Source organism: Lycorma delicatula, chromosome 3 (assembly GCF_047948215.1).
Source record: "Lycorma delicatula isolate Av1 chromosome 3, ASM4794821v1, whole genome shotgun sequence".
Taxonomy (NCBI): Eukaryota; Metazoa; Arthropoda; class Insecta; order Hemiptera; family Fulgoridae; genus Lycorma; species Lycorma delicatula.
In genome coordinates, this window is record NC_134457.1 from 85,456,581 (window position 1) to 85,477,276 (window position 20,696).

The 20,696-nt window shown below is 32.8% G+C and overlaps 1 protein-coding gene across 1 annotated transcript in view; it reads left to right on the forward strand.

Annotated features, from left to right (window-relative positions):
• The first annotated feature begins 468 nt into the window (after positions 1 to 468).
• wwk (anoctamin 8 white walker) overlaps positions 469 to 20,696 on the forward strand; it is a 120,672-nt gene continuing 100,444 nt past the window's right edge. The window contains exons 1-4 of the mRNA XM_075360123.1: positions 469 to 760; positions 7,528 to 7,613; positions 12,318 to 12,478; positions 20,071 to 20,306. Of these exons, the coding sequence (XP_075216238.1) occupies positions 637 to 760; positions 7,528 to 7,613; positions 12,318 to 12,478; positions 20,071 to 20,306 (607 nt within the window). The 5' untranslated portion in view covers positions 469 to 636. The remainder of the gene's footprint in view (positions 761 to 7,527; positions 7,614 to 12,317; positions 12,479 to 20,070; positions 20,307 to 20,696) is intronic.

The window sequence follows — 20,696 nt, forward strand, 5'->3', positions numbered from 1 at the left end:
TTATTGATGACCTGGGGTAGGAGATCAAGGTAATCAGGTAATTAAGTAATGATCAGTAATAGAGTGACCCAAAAGCAACTAAGCTTTTATGTTGTCGCTGTGCTCTGAAGTTTCTAAAAGAATATAAATTTATGTTTTTATCTTAATCAGATATGACAATTTTATAGACAGTAGCCGATCGACTGCAAACGTTGACCCTTTTAGATTGCTTTTACGGCATATTGAACGGAGCAGATTAGAATTAGGATTTTTAAACATTTTATGTATGTATTCCAAAAGAGAAAGTGACTTTTATGAGTAATTTAACTGTTACATTTACTTAGTACTGTCAATTAATCTAATTCGTCTTTTACTGAACAGATAAAATTTCGATGTGTCTAGTCCTTTGTATAAACTGTAGGTGCGCTACTATAAAACGTTATTATCATCTACACGATGTATACAAACGATGAACTGTAAAATTGTGTAGGCTGGATTTATTGTTGGTGACTGCATTACTTTAAAATCAGCTGATGTTGGTTTGCGCTAGTAATTTTATGAGATATGCGAAACGGAAGTGTTTTCTATGAAGTATATTGTGTGGTAATATACGTTCAGTGTTTCTTTGTTGTTATTGTTTGATTATATTGTTTAATAATGGATGAGACAGCAGTTGATGAATCTGCGACGGAGGGTGAAGATATTAGGGATAATTGTAATGAGGAATTCAATTTAAGACAACGAAAACTTATTGATTGTGCCAAAGAAACTATCGAAAATGGTTAGTTTTTGTTTTCTTACTTTTATGTATTAGGTTAGCCAAACTTCGTAATTTAAATTCACTCTTATATTTTAGTGAAATCTCATTTTGTTAATAACTTTATTTGATTTTTATGGTTTTTTTTTAAATTTATTGTTAAATAATTAATTAAAAAGTTTAGCTATATAGACTATGTCAAAAACGAATTAATATGATTTTCAAACACGTTTGCATGTTATTTATTTTAATTATGTCATGATAGGTAAGGTGTCATTTATATTAGTAGATGAAGGATGAAAGATGTAATTTTTTTATAAATTTTTTATTTACGGTGTTATTTTTTGTTTTTAATGGATTGTGTTTTTATGTAGGACTTGATTTTTAAAATTATCTTTTAGGTTTACAATCACTGTTGGATTACAACCAGTTAATAAGATGTGGCACAAAAGTAATTGGTCCATTTTTATGTATAAGTAACCTATGAATCAAGACATTATCGTATTCAAAGTAATTTTTTCAAGTAGCTACATGTTTATAGAGTTATTTCTCTAATTCTTGTAGTACTGCTGAAACCTTCAGGTATTCACCTTAGTTTGTCAGGTCATTTTGAAATTTGGAATAGAAAAAAGGCACAACTTCAGGCACATTTCAAGAGAATAAGGAGTAAAAGAATCACTGCAATGTTATTCCTGGTTAAAGATTCTATGTTGAGACAGTGGTATTAATGTAAGTGCTGCTGAGATACAGTATTCAATTTTGCATGGACTTCAAATCTTGTTTACAGTAATGTTAGCAGTCATACTTTTTAACATTAGTTTACTATTTATTATGATTCTCAACATAAATCATCAATCTGCATTTTGATAGTTCTAACTTTGTACACTTTTCTTTGTTTTTGATGTGGAAAAACTTCTGTAGTAGGTCTCATCTGCAATTCTACAGCCCTCTAAATATGCCTTATGCAAAATGTGTACCCTGGGTAGTGGACAGTCTTCATAAGTCAATTTCACTTTAACATTTATGTTAAAATTTATTGTTTATTTAAAATTTTGTTGTACACATTTTTTGAAACTTTGTTGTTCTATATACATGACACTTCAAGAAAACACATTGGATTTTATTAAATAAACACATAACAGTGTGTATTTTAAACGTAGTGTTAACAAGATAGTTAAAGTTTCACTTAATGGAGGTGATATTTGCAGTATTCCAGTTCATTTGCACTTTTATATCATATAATTATTTTTGTATTCCACTCACTGATAAAATTTGAAATTGATTTGACTATATGAATTTCATATTAGTTTAGCTTTTTGAAAAAACTGAAACTTTTTCTATAAATTTTTATGGGAAACAGATTTCAGTAAAAAAGGGGATTCTTAATATGATTTGTATGTACTTTTTTATATGTATATGTGGTGAAGAAAATTAGATAGGGAAAATAATGTAAATAAATGAAAATACTATTACATATTTCCTCATAATAGAGAACTGTAACTTGTGTTTAGTCTCTTTACAGTGTTTCATTGATTTACTTTTATTATTTAATAAGTTATATATAGTTTTCTCATCTTTGTGTTTCTTGTGAGTGGTCTTTTTCAAATGATCAATGTTTTTGTTGGCTTATCTGAAGTTTAAATAAAAAATAAAATATTCAATGCATAAATAGATTTTAAAAAAAATACAAGTAACTGAAAAAACACAAAAAAAAAATAAATAGCTTATCAATTCTGCTTTACACTTTCATGTCTTTTAAGTTTACATCAGTTATTGTTAAAAGTAGTTAAAATGAATGAATAAACCCTTACTTCCCTTGTACAAAACATGACCTATAAAAGAATTACAGTCTATAATTAGGAAACATAATACCTGCAAAGTATAACCTGTGCGTAGGTGTGAGCCACTTTATATAATATTTCTCAAAAGGGATTATAAAAATTAAAACTATTTTTAAAATAAATAGTAGCAACTAAAAGTTACCACATAAATAAATAAAAGTTCGTACAATTTGTTTTATCCACCCCTAACAATTTGTTTTACATATTCCAAACGTGGCCTGCCTACACAATTTTTTCCTTCTACCTGTCCTTCCGATATTAAAGCGACTATTCCAGGATGATTTAGTATGTGGCCTATAAGTCTGTCTCTTCTTTTAACTATATTTTTCCAAATGCTTCTTTCTTCATCTATTTGCCGCAATACCTCTTCATTTGTCACTTTATCCACCCATCTGATTTTTAACATTCTCCTATAGCACCACATTTCAAAAGCTTCTAATCTTTTCTTCTCAGATACTCCGATCGTCCAAGTTTCACTTCCATATAAAGCGACACTCCAAACATACACTTTCAAAAATCTTTTCCTGACATTTAAATTAATTTTTCATGTAAACAAATTATATTTCTGACTGAAGGCTCATTCGCCTGTGCTATTCGGCATTTTATATAGCTCCTGCTTCGTCCAACTTTAGTAATTCTACTTCCCAAATAACAAAATTCTTCTACCTCTATAATCTTTTCTACTCCTATTTTCACATTCAGTGGTCCATCTTTGTTATTTCTATTACATTTCATTACTTTTGTTTTGTTCTTGTTTATTTTCATGCGATAGTTCTTGCATAGGACTTCATCTATGACGTTCATTGTTTCTTCTAAATCCTATTTACTCTCTGCTAGAATTACTATATCATCAGCAAATCGTAGCATCTTTTTTTTCACCTTGTACTGTTACTCCGAATCTAAATTGTTCTTTAACATCATTAACTGCTAGTTCCATGTAAAGATTAAAAAGTAACGGAGATAGGGAACATCCTTGTCGGACTCCCTTTCTTATTACGGCTTCTTTCTTATGTTCTTCAATTGTTACTGTTGCTGTTTGGTTCCTGTACATGTTAGCAATTGTTCTTCTTTTCTCTGTATTTGAACCCTAATTTTTTTAAAATGCTGAACATTTTATTCCAGTCTACGTTATCAAATGCATTTTCTAGGTCTATAAACGCCAACTATGTTGGTTTGTTTTTCTTTAATCTTCCTTCTACTATTAATCTGAGGCCTAAAATTGCTTCCCTTATCTCTATACTTTTCCTGAAACCAAATTGGTCTTCTCCTAACACTTCCTCCACTCTCCTCTCAATTCTTCTGTATAGAATTCTAGTTAAGATTTTTGATGCATGACTAGTTAAACTAATTGTTCTATATTCTTCACATTTATCTGCCCCTGCTTTCTTTGGTATCATTACTGTAACACATTTTTTGAAGTCTGACGGAAATTCCCCTTTTTCATAAATATTACACACCAGTTTGTATAATCTATCAATCGCTTCCTCACCAGCACTGCGCAGTAATTCGACAGGTATTCCGTCTATTCCAGGAGCCTTTCTGCCATTTAAATCTTTTTATGCTCTCTTAAATTCAGATCTCAGTATTGTTTCTCCTATTTCATCCTCCTCAACTTCCTCTTCTTCCTCTATAACACCATTTTCTAATTCGTTTCCTCCGTATAACTCTGGAATATACTCTGGATGGCTGGAATATATTCCAGCCATCTATCGACTTTACCTTTCGTATTATATATTGGTGTACCATCTTTGTTTAACACATTATTAGATTTTAATTTATGTACCCCAAAATTTTCCTTAACTTTCCTGTATGCTCCGTCTATTTTACCAATGTTCATTTCTCTTTCCACTTCTGAACACTTTTCTTTAATCCACTCTTCTTTCGCCAGTTTGCACTTCCTGTTTATAGCATTTCTTAATTGCCGATAGTTCCTTTTACTTTCTTCATCACTAGGATTCTTATATTTTCTACGTTCATCCATCAGCGGCAATATATCGTCTGAAACCCAAGGTTTTCTACCAGTTCTCTTTATTCCACCTAAGTTTGCTTCTGCTGATTTAAGAATTTTCTTTTTAACATTCTCCCATTCTTCTTCTACATTTTCTACCTTATCTTTTTTACTCAGACCTCTTGCGATGTCCTCCTCAAAAATCTTCTTTACCTCCTCTTCCTCAAGCTTCTCTAAATTCCAGCGATTCATCTGACACCTTTTCTTCAGGTTTTTAAACCCCAATCTACATTTCATTATCACCAAATTATGGTCGCTATCAATGTCTGCTCCAGGGTAAGTTTTGCAGTCAACGAGTTGATTTCTAAATCTTTGCTTAACCATGATATAATCCATCTGATACCTTGCAGTATCGCCTGACTTTTTGCAAGTGTATATTCTTCTAGTATGATTTTTAAATTGGGTGTTGGCAATTACTAAATTATACTTCGTGCAAAACTCTATAAGTCGGTCCCCTCTTTCATTCCTTTTGCCCAGCTCGTATTCACCCACTATATTTCCTTCCTTGCCTTTTCCAATGCTTGCATTCCAATCTCCAACTATTATTAAATTTTCATCTCCTTTTACGTGTTTAATTGCTTCATCAATCTCTTCGTATACACACTCTACCTCATCATCATCATGGGTGCTTGTAGGCATATAGACGTTAACAATCGTTGTTGGTTTAGGTTTTGATTTTATCCTTATTACAATGATTCTATCGCTATGCGTCTTGAAATACTCCACTCTCCTCCCTATCTTCTTGTTCATCACGAAACCTACCCCTGCCTGCCCATTATTTGACGCTGAGTTAATTACTCTAAAATTACCTGACCAAAAGTCGCCTTCCTCTTCCCACCGAACCTCACTAATTCCTACTATATCCATCTTCATCCTACCCATTTCCCTTTTTAAATTTTCTAGCCTACCAACCTTTTTCAAGCTTTTACATTCCACGCTCCGACTCGTAGAATGTTATTTTTTAGTTTTCTGTGGACCCCTTCCTTAGTAGTCCCCACCCGGAGATCCGAACGGGGGACTATTTTACCTCCGGAATATTTTACCAAGGAAGGTGCCTCCATTATTGTTGTGTGAAAATGCAGAGAGCCACATTTTCTTGGAAAAAAAAACAGCTGTAGTTTTCCATTGCTTTCAGCTGCGCAGAACTCAGAGGACTGAGTGATGTTGATATGGCCGTTTAAGTCATTGTGACTCACACCCCTAACAACTACTGAAAGAGCTGCTGCCCTCTTTCAGGAATCATTCCTTAGTCTGGCTCTCAACAGATACCTCTCCGATATGGTTGCACCTTCGGTCCAGCTACTCTGTATCCCTGAGCACTCAAGCCCCCTCACCAACGGCAAGGTCTCATGATTCCTAGAGGGGGAGTTTTATGATACAATTACTAAAAATTGTTTACTTGATATATAAAGAACAGCGTAACCATGCATGTGTAATGCTAGATGCTAACTGAAGGTATTGAGAATCTTGTTATGAAAGGATCTAGTTCGTAATAAAAATAAAAAACCAGCAATTCAATTATACTGTTCTTATTAACCATCTTTAATACTTTTGTAGTTACAGTACATAACTTGTAATAACATTGGAGTGCTTAAACTGAGGATGTGCAGCAAAAATAATGGATGCATGTGTTAAGTAAATTGATTTGCATGACATTTCTCCTGCCACCACCCCATTTGGTTGCCCTAAAGCATAAGACCAAATGTCTGTGCCACAAACGGCTACTGGGCTTCGAATCAGTTTAGTGACCGGTGTCCTAACTGGCTCCTAGAGCTAACCTAATTGCATCAGCAAACTAAGCATGGTGTCACACACCATTTGCTTTGTGTCCCACCACGCTCACTTGTCATACATTCTAAAATGGGTAGGCGCACCCTATCACCTACTAAAATATATTTCACATTCAATAAATTAAATTTATCTAGTTAAGACAGCAATTCACCGCCACGCCTAGGTCGCTGAATGCCAGCAAGTACCTGTCTACCAATATTAAAATGCTTGGAGCTTAATTGGCTGATGGGCCAACCATAACTCTCAGGTAGCTTCCCACAGCAGCGAGGTAGGAGTCTTTCCTTTAAATAAACTACTGATACTGATTGAACAAAGCAATGGCTTCAAAGAACACCCACATGGTCCAACAATGCGGCTCATGCCACATTGACTCGCTGCTTGTGAGTGGCCAATTTTCCCCTTGACCTCTAAGTTCCAAGGTGGCCTGAGTTTTGGCCCCCCCCCCAGGAGCTGGGCAGTCGAACATCATATGTTCATTCAACTGGACCTCCCTGCAGATGCACAGCTCATCTGCTGCCAGGTGGAACCAAAACAAATATTGGTTCAAGTTTGCGTGGTTGGAGAGCACCTGGGCACCTGTTGCCCTTAAAAATGGACATGCATACCATCCCTCCAAATCCTGTATAAATCTATTCAAGGACCTTCCCTTAGTCGTGGTGTATCATTCTTGCTGCCATGCATCCATTGTGAGGCTGTAAGCCTCATCCGCAGGCTCGGTTCAGATCCGGTGCATTGTGATCACTGTACCTCTCCGGTACAGGCCTGGCTTGAAACTGTATCCCAAATACCTTGGGCTTCCTGCCTCTTCGCAACTTCCACATGGCCGCCTGAACTTTCTCCACTAAATCGATTAGGAGAGCCTTTCCCAATACGTGGTGGTAGCCTTGTAGGAGGTTGTTTTAAAAACACCAGTGTATACTATTAAGGCTCTGTGCTGGGCCCTCTGTAAATTCTGAATAAGTGCTCTATTTCTGTCCAACCTATGTGCCCAAATGGACGCAGCATAAGAGGCCATACTTTCGAAGACACCAAGTACAAATGACGGCTTGACAGCATTATGTAGGTAGTAAATTCTGCTAGAGGTAGGTTACGATTCTTAAAATGTAATTATTAAAATATGTATTAGAAGAGAATTTGTTTTTTCAATGTAGCATCAAGAATGTTGCGGCGAAAAATTCCATGTACTGGCCATTTGATGACACCTCGGAGGTTATGGATCCAGACTGTACCTACTCATGTAAGTTAACAGAATTAGATTGTATTTATGTCTGATAGATAGTTTTATCATTTGCTTAGCATGGACAAAATATAATGAATGAAATTTTTATTTGCTTGCACAGATTTTAATTTTTTCTTTTTTCTAGAAATTTTTCTTTTTAATTTATTTAGTTAAGGAATTTTTAAAATAAAATTTTAAACCTGTAATAATTCATAGTAAATGACGTGCTGTAACCTTTATTAATGGGCTTTATCTTAGTTATTTGTTATTATGTAAAATTGTACATTTATTTCTGATTTTTTTTTGTATGTCTTGATCATCATATTCCTAAACCCTTTACTTCATCCTGTTTCCTTGAGTAGGTACCGTGGGAATTAACTGAGTCATTCTGGTTTTGTTTATGGAGCCATGTTGGCACCTATTAGTAGCCAATTGAGTAATTTTATTAACACCAGTGGATTGATGAATTTGGCTATGGAATTGCCTAAGGCAGCGGTTCACAATCAGTGTGTCATTCAGTCCTCTGAGATGTGTCATGAAATTTTAGAATCTAAAAATAAATTTTATGCCGTTCAGAAAATTTACATACAAAAAAAGTCTACTCAGAAAATCTATAGCAATTTATACTTACCATGAAATTTTTAATATGGTGAAAATTATTTTGAGACCGACTGTACCAGTTAATACATGCAACAATGCTGAATTAAATTTTTCTTTCTGCTAATAATTTTGAATGATGGTGAACACTTGCAACTTAATTGGTAATAGACTGAGTGTACAATGTTGCCACATTAAGGGATTTACCCCTAAAACTTCTGTATGCATTCTGTATGTTGATCCAAAAGGATCAACATATAAAGTGTCAATAACGTAACTGTCAATGAAAAAAATTAATAGTTAAATTTTTCATGTGATTCTGCCATGTAAACAGAATTTCTAAACATTTTAGTTCAGTCCCTTTACATTTATAGGCAATATCAGTATCCCACAACTACAAAGAGTACCTTAAAGTTTTGCTGCCATTTTCAATGTCGTACTTATGTGAATCAACATTTTGTGCAATGAAAATAGTGAAATCTAAACAGAGGAATAGGCTGGGAACATCTTGGAAGATGATTTGCATGATGGCCTGTCAACATAAAGCCATGTATTGATAAACTGTGTGAATACACCAAGCACAGACTTCAAATTGATTTTAGTGGTGAGTTTTAAAAAAAAAAAAACTGTGTTTTTTTAATCATACTTCTGGTAGAGATAGGTCGGTATTCCAGGCACTTATCTTTGTCTTTTTATGATACCGCTTCACTGTTGCTCATATTTAGAAGTATGCACCTGCTTGCATGTTAACATTGGTCTATGTACACTCAATATCTGATGCTTAGAGTTAGATACTGAATTAGGAGATACCTAGAACTGGATACATATTATTATTACAGAGATAATCATTGTTATTATCAATCAAAAACAAATAAGTCTGTTGTAACATTGTGGGTGTTCAGTGAAAAGTGTTGTCAGTAAAAAAAAAAAAAAAAAGGTTGTGAACCACTGACTTAAGGACTCTTATTACTATTTGGGAATTGTGCAAAAAAGCCATACTAGTGTGTGAGATACCAATCACAATCACATAAAGCTGGCCAACCTTCTACTGTACTGTACTGAACCATTTAATGTTTTTTTTTTTTTTGTCTTCAGTCATTTGACTGGTTTGATGCAGCTCTCCAAGATTCCCTATCTAGTGCTAGTCGTTTCATTTCAGTAGACCCTCTACATCCTACATTCCTAACAATTTGTTTTACATATTCCAAACGTGGCCTGCCTACACAATTTTTTCCTTCTACCTGTCCTTCCAATATTAAAGCGACTATTCCAGGATGCCTTAGTATGTGGCCTATAAGTCTGTCTCTTCTTTTAACTATATTTTTCCAATTGCTTCTTTCTTCATCTATTTGCCGCAATACCTCTTCATTTGTCACTTTATCCACCCATCTGATTTTTAACATTCTCCTATAGCACCACATTTCAAAAGCTTCTAATCTTTTCTTCTCAGATACTCCGATCGTCCAAGTTTCACTTCCATATAAAGCGAAACTCCAAACATACACTTTCAAAAATCTTTTCCTGACATTTAAATTAATTTTTCATGTAAACAAATTATATTTCTGACTGAAGGCTCATTCGCCTGTGCTATTCGGCATTTTATATAGCTCCTGCTTCGTCCAACTTTAGTAATTCTACTTCCCAAATAACAAAATTCTTCTACCTCCGTAATCTTTTCTACTCCTATTTTCACATTCAGTGGTCCATCTTTGTTATTTCTATTACATTTCATTACTTTTGTTTTGTTCTTGTTTATTTTCATGCGATAGTTCTTGCATAGGACTTCATCTATGACGTTCATTGTTTCTTCTAAATCCTATTTACTCTCGGCTAGAATTACTATATCATCAGCAAATCGTAGCATCTTTTTTTTTCACCTTGTACTGTTACTCCGAATCTAAATTGTTCTTTAACATCATTAACTGCTAGTTCCATGTAAAGATTAAAAAGTAACGGAGATAGGGAACATCCTTCTCGGACTCCCTTTCTTATTACGGCTTCTTTCTTATGTTCTTCAATTGTTACTGTTGCTGTTTGGTTCCTGTACATGTTAGCAATTGTTCTTCTTTTCTCTGTATTTGAACCCTAATTTTTTTAAAATGCTGAACATTTTATTCCAGTCTACGTTATCGAATGCCTTTTCTAGGTCTATAAACGCTAAGTATGTTGGTTTGTTTTTCTTTAATCTTCCTTCTACTATTAATCTGAGGCGTAAAATTGCTTCCCTTATCCCTATACTTTTCCTGAAACCAAATTGGTCTTCTCCTAACACTTCTTCCACTCTATCAATTCTTCTGTATAGAATTCTAGTTAAGATTTTTCATGCATGACTAGTTAAACTAATTGTTCTGTATTCTTCACATTTATCTGCCCCTGCTTTCTTTGGTATCATGTCTATAACACGTTTTTTGAAGTCTGACGGAAATTCCCCTTTTTCATAAATATTACACACCAGTTTGTATAATCTATCAATCACTTCTTCACCAGCACTGCGCAGTAATTCTACAGGTATTCAGTCTATTCCAGGAGCCTTTCTGCCATTTAAATCTTTTAATGCTCTCTTAAATTCAGATCTCAGTATTGTTTCTCCCATTTCATCCTCCTCTTCTTCCTCTAGAACACCATTTTCTAATTCATTTCCTCCGTATAACTCTTCAATATATTCCAGCCATCTATCGACTTTACCTTTCGTATTATATATTGGTGTACCATCTTTGTTTAACACATTATTAGATTTTAATTTATGTACCCCAAAATTTTCCTTAACTTTCCTGTATGCTCCGTCTATTTTACCAATGTTCATTTCTCTTTCCACTTCTGAACACTTTTCTTCAAACCTCTCTTCTTTCGCCAGTTTGCACTTCCTGTTTATAGCATTTCTTAATTGCCGATAGTTCCTTTTACTTTCTTCATCACTAGCATTCTTATATTTTCTACGTTCATTCATCAGCTGCAATATATCATCTGAAACCCAAGGTTTTCTACCAGTTCTCTTTATTCTGCCTAAGTTTGCTTCTGCTGATTTAAGAATTTCCTTTTTAATATTCTTCCATTCTTCTTCTACCTTATCTTTTTTACTCAGACCTCTTGCGGTGACCATATTTTGTCACTTGCATTAGTTAATATAAGGTAAAATTATATTTAATGAAGGTTATTAATTTGAGAGCTTATCTGAAAATAATTAACGCGAAATAAGATATATTACATAATTAAATTGTTAGTGTTAAATAAAAATATTATTTATGTTTATAGTAACTGCAAATTTTGCAGTTGTATTATGTTTTTTTTTTTATTTTCTGTTCCACTATTTACCTTTCAATTGCTGTTGAAACTTAACAATTATTTAAATCATATTCTTCAGACTTTTGAAAAAAGTGGATTTTATTACAAAAAGTATTCAACCTTGATTTTTATTGTGGTAACTAGTTGTAGTACAGGAGAAGGATTTTTTTTGGAATGTGACCTTAAATTGTATTGTTTATGTATGATTCATTTTTTTGCTGCCTTTGCAGCTTGTTGTCGCTTAACAGACATGAAAGTAAAACATGTGAGTGTAGTGCTTGTTGTGTTTTTTTGCCATTCAAATGACTGAAGGTTAAGCAGAGAATCTGCGTTAAATTTTGTCAGAAACTTGGTGACATGCAATTAGAGACGATAAGGAAGATTCAAACAGCTTTTCGTGCTTAAGCTATGGATGTCACACCAATTAAATTAAATAATTTTTGAAAGTGATGAACACTGGCAGATTTTTCACTAGTGAAAAGCCCCCAAAAAATGGAGCAAATTTGACAGATAGTGATGACTGATAATCAAATAACAATTACAGAGCTTGAAGATGACAGAGTAATGTCATTTGGTTCAATGCAATTGATTTTAATGGAAGATTTTGGGATGTGGTATGTAGCAGCAAAATTTGTCCCTGACCTTCTCACTCATGAACAGAAGGAAAACTGACTGCAAGTTGCAGAAGAGATGTTGGAATGTGTTAATAGTGGTTCTGATTTCATGAAAAAAATAATTGGATATGAAAATTGGGTTTGTGGTTTAGTCATCCTTTGGAAAATAAGTTCTCCATGTTAAAGCTTTTTAAATAGTAGTTTAAATGTTTGTAAATTATGTGTGTAGGAATGCGATGTGGTGCTTATGTTTCCGCCTGGAGCTCAGGACTTTACCCTTATGTGGTTGTTATCAAGATTACGTGCAGGAACCCCTGGGCTTGTTGTCCATGTTCGACATCATGCACATTCCGATACTTATGGATTTTACCTAACTGCTCCATTTCAGGTGTAAGTATTCAGTCATTAATTTATGTTAGTATTTTAAGTTCTTGATTTTTATGTAGTTTAATATCAGTGATCTGAAAATTAACGCAATTAATTCTTTAGAAAGTAATACCTGTTATTTCTATCACTACTGTGCAGGTCAGTGATCATGGCTAGTTCAAAATAAAATTGCAAAATAATACATCATGTGAACTAAGATCAGTTATTTGATTTTGTAGTGCCAAAAGTGCCATTATAATGTGTGATTCATTTTGATGGTTAGGTAGTAGATTTTTATGGTTAAATTGTCTTCTGGGATTAAATTGTCCATTGTGTGGAGTTTATGTGAAAGGACACATAAAAAATGTTTTATTTATTAAAAGCTAGTGCAATTGCAGCTGGTATTTCAGAATTGTAGGATAGGGTCAGTCATCTATTAGTGTGGTTCTTTTCAGTGGCTTTGTCCCAAATTGGTGGGCAAACAACATGATTCCTTGAACATTACAAATAGGACATTCCCCCCTGGACCGTTTTACTTGTAATTTTGTTCTCTTCACAAAATTGAAAGATTTGTTTGAAAGAGGTACTTCAAAGACTTGTTTGAAAGAGGTACTTCTCATGAATGATAAAGAGCTGAAGGAAGCAAATGCTTCATTCTGAGTAGAGTAGGGGTGGATGAATATTGTTGTGACTGTAATGAATATTTGTTATAAAGATCATACCTGATCCACATCTAATGGGACTCTAATCCATGTTTATATTCATGGTTTCTTATTAGGGTTTATATTAGTATAAATTGTTTTTAAAACTTAGGTTGTTAAAATTTGTGATGTTAAATTAATTTTTTTTCTCTTAAAAACAGTTTTAAAAAATGGCATCATTGTTGATCACTAAATAATTTTTATAATTTTTTTTGTAACATTTTGTAAATTTTTTATTTTAATTTTCTTTTTAGAAAGTCTGTAAACATATCTATATTCACTTGTGGGATCCTGTCAAATGCATTATTCAGGTTCACAAAAGCCAAATTTAGATGTAGGTGATATATTATTCTTTTTATTTTTGCCCTGTAGTATTGTATTGAAGCATGAGACCAAAGGCAAACTGTACAGACAATTAGTGAGCCCTGAAATGATCAGTAGAGATTAGCATTACAAAATATTCAACTTGACACATTATTTTTATTTATTTTTTGTATTATATTTTTAATTATATTGAATTATATTTAAGATTGTGCACTATAATATTTTCTTTTTTTAAATATATTTACTTTAAAAAAATATAATAGTGAGCAAATTAATCCAAAAACAGATGTTATTTAATAAAAAATAACTTTATTTAGAAATAAAATCATACCTGCACAATTTACGAATATCTAATAAATAATTAATTATGTCCTCCTTTACTCTTAATTACTTCTTGTATGCGATTTCGCATCGATTCAACAAGTGTATTACACATTTTTTTACAGCTTCATCAAGAAACTATACTGATATTATTGCTTTAATGATGTAAATTTTTGTGGTATAATCCATTTTTAAAAGTTGTTTTTTGACTGTTTCCCAAAAATTGTCAATTGGGTTTAAGCCTGAGGACAAGATTGGAGTTGCCAGGATATAGGAGCACTAGAGTGTTTCATTCTTCAAAAAAAATGTTCCATTTCTTTGGCAATATGGCATGGTGCCAAATCTTGTTGGAACATTCCATTGCCTTGAGGCAATTTGTTTTGAAGGTGTGTCACAACCCTTTCCTTCAGAATATTAATATATCCATCACTTTTCAATGTACCATCTACTCGAAGTAATGAACAAGGACGCTTTTAAATGTGAAACAACCCCAAAACATTTTTTTCTGGGAATGTTTGATTGTTGGTTATGAGCCAGTGATGTATTTTCATCTGATGTTTTTCTAACGAATGGAACTCTTTGCTCCTGAACATAATAAAGTGACTTGGTGGTCCAGTTAGCATGTGCATTTGCCTACAAGAGCCTTTTTTTTGTACATTGCTAGTGTTAAAAGCAGCTTTTTAGCTGGATGACAAGCTTTTCATCTAGCTGCAAGAAGTCAGTGTCTAATAGTTGTCATTTATAAATCTGTTCTACTGGATGCTAATTCTTGATTTAAGTACAAAGAGATAATTTTGTTTCAAGTTTACTTTTTCTTACTAATAACTGATCGTGTGTAGGAGTAGTTTTTCTTTTACAGCCACATTTGCCTTTCCTTTGAGCTAAAAAGGAACCAGTTTCTTTAAATTGTTTTAAAATAGCATTCACTGTTACTACTCCAGCAGAAGCCATCCTCATTGAAGCTATGTGTCATTGTATCGTACTGGTATGCTCAGAGAGAAAAACAATTTTCAAATGCTTTCTTAGAATTTCCATTATTAAGTATTCAAGATACACAAAATAAAAAATACAAAAATATGAATTTTATAATAAAAAATGAAATAAACTTTCATTAAACATAATGTATAACGTGAAAATTGCTAAATAACCAAAGAACAAGAACCTAAATTATACAGACAATTTAAAAAATGAATATGGTCGAGCAATGTAGTCACAACATAAAAATAAACAAAAAGATTCCTTGTATTCGGATTAATTTGTATGCTATTATGTATTTTTTTGAAAAGTAAATAACGTTGTTCAATTATTGAAAATATGTAATAACTATTGCATTTTTGCTTATATGTAATGTGTTTATATTCTGTAAACACACACACACACACACACATATATATATATGTACTTACAGATATGATACATGCATATATATAATGTTTCTATACGTCTGTATTGTATAATGTAAATTACGCATATGCTAATTGTTTCATTTTATTATTATTATTCTCCCAAAACACCAATTGTTAAATAGTATTGTTGAGTTAAATACTGGAAATTCAAATCAATTAAATAAATTAAATTTAAATCAATTTTTAATATATGTAGGATGTATAAATTTTTGAAAATTATTTCTTAAATATGAATAATATATACGAGAGATATCTCTAAAGTAAAGACCACTAGGAAATCTCTCTCCTTAAGGTTGGCAATTCTGTCATTCATGGCCACGCTAGTAATGTATACACTGCAGTGTTGTCTGTAAGTTGTTGTGTTGTAGTATCGTTGATTACTTGTGAGTTATAACATTATAAAATGAATAGGAAAATTGTTGTTGCTGCCGACTGAAATATGTGGAGTTATATGGTTTTTAAGCCATCAAAACGTTAAGCCAGCTGAAGAAATTTATAGGCAGTTGATTGCTGTGTATGGTGATAATGTAATGAATGAAAGAAACGTCCGAAAATTGTGTGAAAGGTTTAAAAGTAATAAAATTAATGTGCATGGTGAGGAATGTTCGGGGAGGCCCTTGATAATCACCAAGGACTTGTTGAAATGTGTCTATGATGAAATCAGAAAAGATCATTGCTCAACGATTTCTGAGCTGGCCCTTCTTTTTCCTGATGTTTCAAGAGCTGTTATTTGTTGCATTGTTCGTGACCATTTAGGCTTCAGAAAGGTTTGTGTATGTTGGATGTTGGGTGCTGCACGTCTTAACAGAATGAGACAAAAAATCTGAATAGGATCTGCTTTGGAATTTTTGATGCGCTACACAGAAAAAGGTGATGAGTTCCTTAATTCAGTTGTTACTGTTAATGAAACATGGATTCTGTATTACATGCCGGAGAGAAAATGGCAGTGAAGTGAATGGCGTCACACTCAATCACCAACCAGACCAACAAAGGTCAAACCACAGCCATTTGGATGCAGACTGATTGCTACAGTATTTTGGGATCGGTTTGGCATATTGCTGATTGATTTCATTTGCCATGTGGAACGATTAGAAATGCAGAAGCCTACTGTGAAACTCTATGTAAGTCACGGTGCAACATTCAAAATCAGCAACATGGGTGGCTGACTGACAGTGTCGTCCTGCTGCCTGATAATGCATGTCCACATGTTGTGGGTCTGACGTGTGATTTACTGAGAATATTTGGATGGGAAATTTACCATCACTCACCAATATAGTTTGGACTTAGCTCCTTCTGATTACCATTTCTTTGGGAAATTGAAAGAATTTTTGAGTGGTAAGCAATTTGCGGGTGACGATGAACTTGAAAGTGCTGCAAATCAGTGGTGAAATGGACTGGCGGCAGAAGAATATGACAAGGGTACATTGAAGCTGGTGTATGTCGCTACATAAATGTCTTAATTCATTTGGCGATTGTACAGAGAAGTAGTATAAGGTATGTAGTTTAAGGGAAATAAAAAATATTTATAAAGTTTTCAAAATAAATTTTTTTACAATGAAATACTCTTTATTTTAGAGATAACCTCTCACATATATATCTATATATATATCTATATATATATATATATATATATATATACACACACACACACACACACACACACACACACACACACACACACACATACACATACATACTACATACTAGCTAGCTTTCTTCATCCTTCCTATGTAACCAGAGAGCTCTGCTCCCTGACTGTGTTTGTTATCCTCATAATTGTAAGAGAATAATTCTGATAAATAACAATTAAAGCCTGGAAATCTTTCTTTCCCCAATATTTCCTTCGTAGACATAGAAGTTCTGATATGCTCCTTCTGCAGATGAACATATCTCTTTTGGTAATAAAAGGTTTTAAGCCATCAGTGATGAAAGGATGCCATTTTGAGGCTACTGATGACATTGAAGCAAATTTATCATGGACCTTGAAGGCCATTTCAAATGAAGCTATCCAGAACTGCTTCGCGGCGTGGAAACTGCTGGGAAAAGTATGTGAATTGGAGAGGGAAGTACTTTGAAGGGGGCAAGGAGCAATAATCTGTAAAATTAATAAAGATTAAAAAATAGTTTGGTTATTTTCATTTCAGAACAGACCTTGTAGTCACCACTTTTTGAATGCTGTATTCTGGATGATGATCCATGCTTATCAAACATGTCTTATAGCAGCTTTTAATAGTTACAGCAGTTTTCAGTTCCTGTTGTGTACCAATACTTGTACAGAAAATTAATAATTTTATCCGACCCCAAAGGATGGCATGAAATCAGAAGATTGTAGTGGTCATTTTTTTGATCATTTCATCAATATTTTATCGGTCAATACATGTATGATAATCATATCACATGTATTATCAAAAAATAATGTGTCTAACATTACAAGAGAAGTGAACTGGTGCATAATCATGTATACACCACATCTCCAGTGTATCTGTAATTTGATAATCTTCCAAGAGTTTAAATAAATTAATTTAAGAAAAGTAAGTAAAACTACCCCTAAAAGCTTTGGTGGTTAGAAAAAAGAGCTTAAGAAATTGTCAACAAGATCATACACCACACATTTAATGAGAAAGTATGTTAATGCTTAAGTCAGTCTTGTGTGGATTTTCCTCTGTCAGTGTAGCTGTTTCAAAAAGTGACAGTTAAAATTTTTTTGTAGCATGATTCATCTCTAATCAAAATATGATTAAGAAAATTGGGGTTATGTGCACATTTTCTTACAGAAGAATTATGCCTGTTTATTGTGATCTGATGGCAATGTGTCCAGTGTATGGGTTATGTAGAACGGGTAAACTTCTTGAGCTCATAATATTCATCACATGCTGGTTGTGAATCATTTAACAATGTGACCAGTTCTTGTAGTATAATTGCTTGTAATTGTTTAGGATTGTGTATTTCTTCTTCAGTGTTTGCATTTCCTACAAACCATCATTGACCAGGATCTGCTAGTTTTGGTTTCAGTGTGCTTGTTTCTCTGACAAACTCTTCAGCTTGAAACATTTTAGAATTTGAGATTCTTCAATGTAAATCTTTCTAATCTTATTCTTAAACTGCAGTTTCAATTAAAGAAACAGTAATATTATTTAATTACCCATAAACTGAGCGTGTGGTTACAACTCTCCAAATGCATACAAATTCTGTTTTCTCCCATTATGTATTATAATAGATAAGCTATTTTTTTGTTAACTAAAACAGCAACACAGTACTGTTAATATAATTATCCACATTCAATGTATAGAACTTAATTGTTGGTCAGCTGTACATGAATTGAACAGATAATCTATTATACAAATGGTGATGTTTTTACATCACCAATATCATCATCAATATCTGAAACTTGTTTCTGTTTTCTATTGTCTTTATTTAAAACAATTTTCTCAGAATTAATTCTCTACAACCATTTTGTTAGAAATTTTTACTTATTTATTGACGATTAACCAAAGTTAATTTATGGCAACCGTAAAAGAGTTTTTTTACCCTCAATTTTTTGGGCTTTGCAACAATTTTCATGAAAATTTGTGGAGATACAGTTGTACAATCTGTTTTATCCATTTTGCTGGTAAAAAATGTATTAAACCACCAAATCTGTGCTGTAATTGAGATTCCAAAAATTTCAGTATGGATTCATTGTACTCTGGAGCAGAAATCATGATGAAACATATCACTAAATGTAAATGTAAATGAAAGCATTTCTGGACATTATAGGCTCGTTTTTCCCCTCCATAAGTATCCTAAATTAGCTCCTGAAGCTGTAAAAGTTCTAATCATTACATAAAGAAATCTTTTAATGTTTGTGACTAGCTGATGAAAAAAATGTATGATAAAATTAATGAATGGTATGGTAAGAAACAATAAAAATAAATCTATTACAGCTAAAAACGCCAAAAATAAAGCTATAAAAAGATAGAGAAACACGTTCTTTGTTTTAATGAGAGAATAAGCACTCTCTAAAAGCTTTTACATTTTGCACTTTAATGAAATAAATTACAAACTGCAGTCTTCTAGAGCCTGTTGTATTCTTTGTGCCATGGGTTTTATTACTAATATGTATTGTGCCTGTATGTATTTCATAAAGAATTTCTGATTCAATTAATAAAAAAAATCATGATGACTATATTCAAAAGGTAAAGAAAAATTACAGAGATGGAAAGAAAATGAAGGAAGGGAATATTTTGAATAAGCAGGAGAAAAATGGAAGGAAATGGTAAGGGTTGAAAAAGTGTTGCAGCATTTTCAGTATACAGATATCATCAGTAGTACTTTATACCTTCATGAAACTAATGTGTGCTGTAATACATTTTCTCATTTGACTCCTGTCATCCATTCCAGTTTTTTTAAAGCACATCTTTTTCTATTTAATGGGGTAGGGGGCTTAGTTTTTACAAAGTTGTGTTGGATTCTAATGTGATTTATTTGTGTAAAAATATGACAATATTTATTAAAACACCAATGCATAAACTTCTGCTACTTTTTCTTGTGTTCATTCTTATACTATTTTTTATAAAAAAGGTTTGTGCGTGTGAACATATACATATATAACCACATATATGCATGCTCACATATATGTTTGTTTGTGTGTGTGTATGTGTGTGTATATGTGTGAGTGCGCAAGTGTATGCATGTATGCATGCCTGCCTACTTTGGTGTAAGTACTATTTACCCTATCTGTGAATAATATAATTTCTGGTTTCAATGAGTCTTTCAAGAGTATTCCTTTATCATATTTATGTTGTCTTTTTGTTGCAGTGTATCTATTTAATAATCTTTGAATTAATTTTACTATAAAGGTTCATTACAATTTTGTTTTGGTTAGGTTACTGAAAGCAGCTGAGGAGGTTCATTTACCAAAAGCCGTGCGCCCTGAACGTGGTGGTGGATTAAAAGAGTTTGTTCAAACAGAAATGAATTGTTTTGAAGGTATAGAAGAAGAAGGACATTTCTTTTCTACCCAAGAACGCCAGTCATTGGTTTTACATTTGTTACAGACATTAAGAGCTGTACAGGGTGATACATTGCCTGGTCTTAAACTGATTGAGGGACAAGCAATAGGTAATGTTATGATAGTCATATTTATAAAAATTTAACTACATAGTATATTTTATGTTACGTATATTTTTGTGATAGTTAAAATTATCAATGAATGTAGATATTCTACTGCAGTTTTAACGATGTTCTGAAAATCGAAATATAATTTTTAAGTAAGAGTCATTAAGTCTCAATTAAATTTATTTTGATGACTTACGTTTATAGAAATTGTTACTCAAAAAATATGCTACGTATAGATAACAAACATAAATGTGTGACTAAGTTTGAGATTAAGTTGTGATAAAGTTGAAGAAGTAAAGTTAAAATTTAGTGTAACAGAAGATTTATCTTTTTTAAATCGCAGTTAATTGAAGTTGACTTCATTTCTTTATACAGTTTTGTGGTGGTTAGTGA